Source organism: Chinchilla lanigera, unplaced genomic scaffold, assembly GCF_000276665.1.
Source record: "Chinchilla lanigera isolate Chin_1 unplaced genomic scaffold, ChiLan1.0 scaffold00008, whole genome shotgun sequence".
In the NCBI taxonomy this organism is placed as follows: domain Eukaryota; kingdom Metazoa; phylum Chordata; class Mammalia; order Rodentia; family Chinchillidae; genus Chinchilla; species Chinchilla lanigera.
Window position 1 is genome coordinate 25,690,213 of NW_004955409.1, and position 1,866 is coordinate 25,692,078.

At 56.5% G+C, this 1,866-nt stretch overlaps 1 protein-coding gene across 1 annotated transcript in view; it reads left to right on the forward strand.

Annotated features, from left to right (window-relative positions):
* The first annotated feature begins 1,460 nt into the window (after nt 1-1,460).
* Nfkbia (nuclear factor of kappa light polypeptide gene enhancer in B-cells inhibitor, alpha) overlaps nt 1,461-1,866 on the forward strand; it is a 3,479-nt gene continuing 3,073 nt past the window's right edge. The window contains exon 1 of the mRNA XM_005376922.2: nt 1,461-1,842. Coding sequence (XP_005376979.2) covers nt 1,616-1,842 — 227 coding nt within the window. The 5' untranslated portion in view covers nt 1,461-1,615. The remainder of the gene's footprint in view (nt 1,843-1,866) is intronic.

The window sequence follows — 1,866 nt, forward strand, 5'->3', positions numbered from 1 at the left end:
TGTACATTTGCCTATCAGAAACCTGCAGAGCCAATGGAGTCAATCCCCAGAAATTTCCATTTCTTCATATGTTTGTATCCCGCCCCCCCCATAGACACAGTTCTCTACGTTCAAATCCTTGTGGAGGCCATGGACATATGAAGCCAGGGCAAGCGCTGGTTAGTGTATGGTCTGGGAAAAGATGATTGCAATAATGACCAGAAATCCCTGCACAACTACAGAGCGCTCCTCCTAAGGGTTCATTTTGAAGAACTCGGACCATTACATTTTACTTTGCCTGAATCAGTTCTAGAAGTGGTTGAAACATTCAACCCTTGGCTTGCAGGCTAGGAGGTGTGGGGTGGGGTGTGGAGCATGTGTTCTATTTTTGCAGTGGAAACCAGAGGGTCAAGGCCAGGCCAAGCCCCTCTCTCAGGAGTGGCACCTACAATGAGAGGGTAGGTCCCACTGCTGACCTGGGGTTGGGGGGAGTAAGAGCCAGCAGAAGCAGGTGGGGGCAATGTTAGGGCTGCCTGAGCTTTTGCAGGATGCCTACTAAGTGCTTTCTCAGCCATCTCTAAGGGCCAAGCGTGGGCAAGGCACTAACCCAGCTACTCCGCGGGGCACCCAGAAGTAAGCTCAGGCACGCCATCCTCTGCAGCAGCACCATGTAAATCAGAGAATGAGCTCAGCAGTTATTTCAACATTGCAGGGTATCCCGAACCTCTACTACAAAGATCAACACCTTGGTTTACTTGGGAACAAACAAATCATGGTCCCTAGTTAGGACTTTTCCTCATACAGAGCCAGTTTTCCCCTCCTCCAGTCAACAGGATCATTAATCCCTAAAAAATGATTTGAGGGGTCGCCAAGCATTTAAGTTTTTGATGCCAGACCTTTCATCACTCCTGGTATGTGGGAGGGGGCAGCTAAATGTCCCCGCAATGCAGAGAGCTGGTATTGGCAGAGACACACACGGCCTGCCTTGCGAGCTACCCCGCACAGAGAAATTTGGGGGAAGCAAAATCCCTACATCTAGCCATCACTTCCACTCGAGTTTTCAAACTATCAGAAAAACGGAAAGGACCGGCGAGTCGGCAAACCCCTAAACAGGAACCACCGTCTGCGTCCTTGGGATCTCAGCAATCGAAGACCCCACATGGAACCTATGGTGGGAAACCCCAGGGAAAGGTTTCTTGCAGGGACTCAGGATTACTGAGCGCAGGCTGCAGGGAAGTACCTGGAAGGAGGCGGCCTCACTGAGAGGACTTTCCAGCCACTCAGCGCTCATCAAAAAGCTCCCTGACAGTGACCCAGTGGCTCATCGCAGGGAGTTTCTCTGATGAACCCCAGCTCAGGGTTTAGATGCTTCGCAGAGGACGAGGCCAGTTCTCTTTTCTGGTCTGACTGGCTTGGAAATTCCCCGCGCCTGACCCCGCCCCGGAGAAATCCCCTGCCAGCGCTTATAGGGCGCCGCGGCGGCGCTGCCGAGCCCACAACAGCCCGAGCTCTCAGTCCTGCCCGCCAGCGACACACACAGCCAGGAGGCCGGCGACACCGCTGCGAGGAAGCAGGCGACGCACCGAGCGGGGAGCACAGCGCGCAGCCTGCGGCGAGCGCACCGGGAGCGCGCGCCATGTTCCAGCCGGCCGAGCGCGTGCAGGAGTGGGCCATGGAGGGGCCGCGGGACGGGCTCAAGAAGGAGCGCCTCCTGGACGACCGCCACGACAGCGGCCTGGACTCCATGAAGGACGAGGAGTACGAGCAGATGGTGAAGGAGCTGCGGGAGATCCGCCTGGAGCCGCAGGAGCCGTTCAGCGGCGCCGAGCCCTGGAAGCAGCAGCTGACGGAGGACGGAGACTCGTAAGTGCGCGGGCCGGGCTGGGG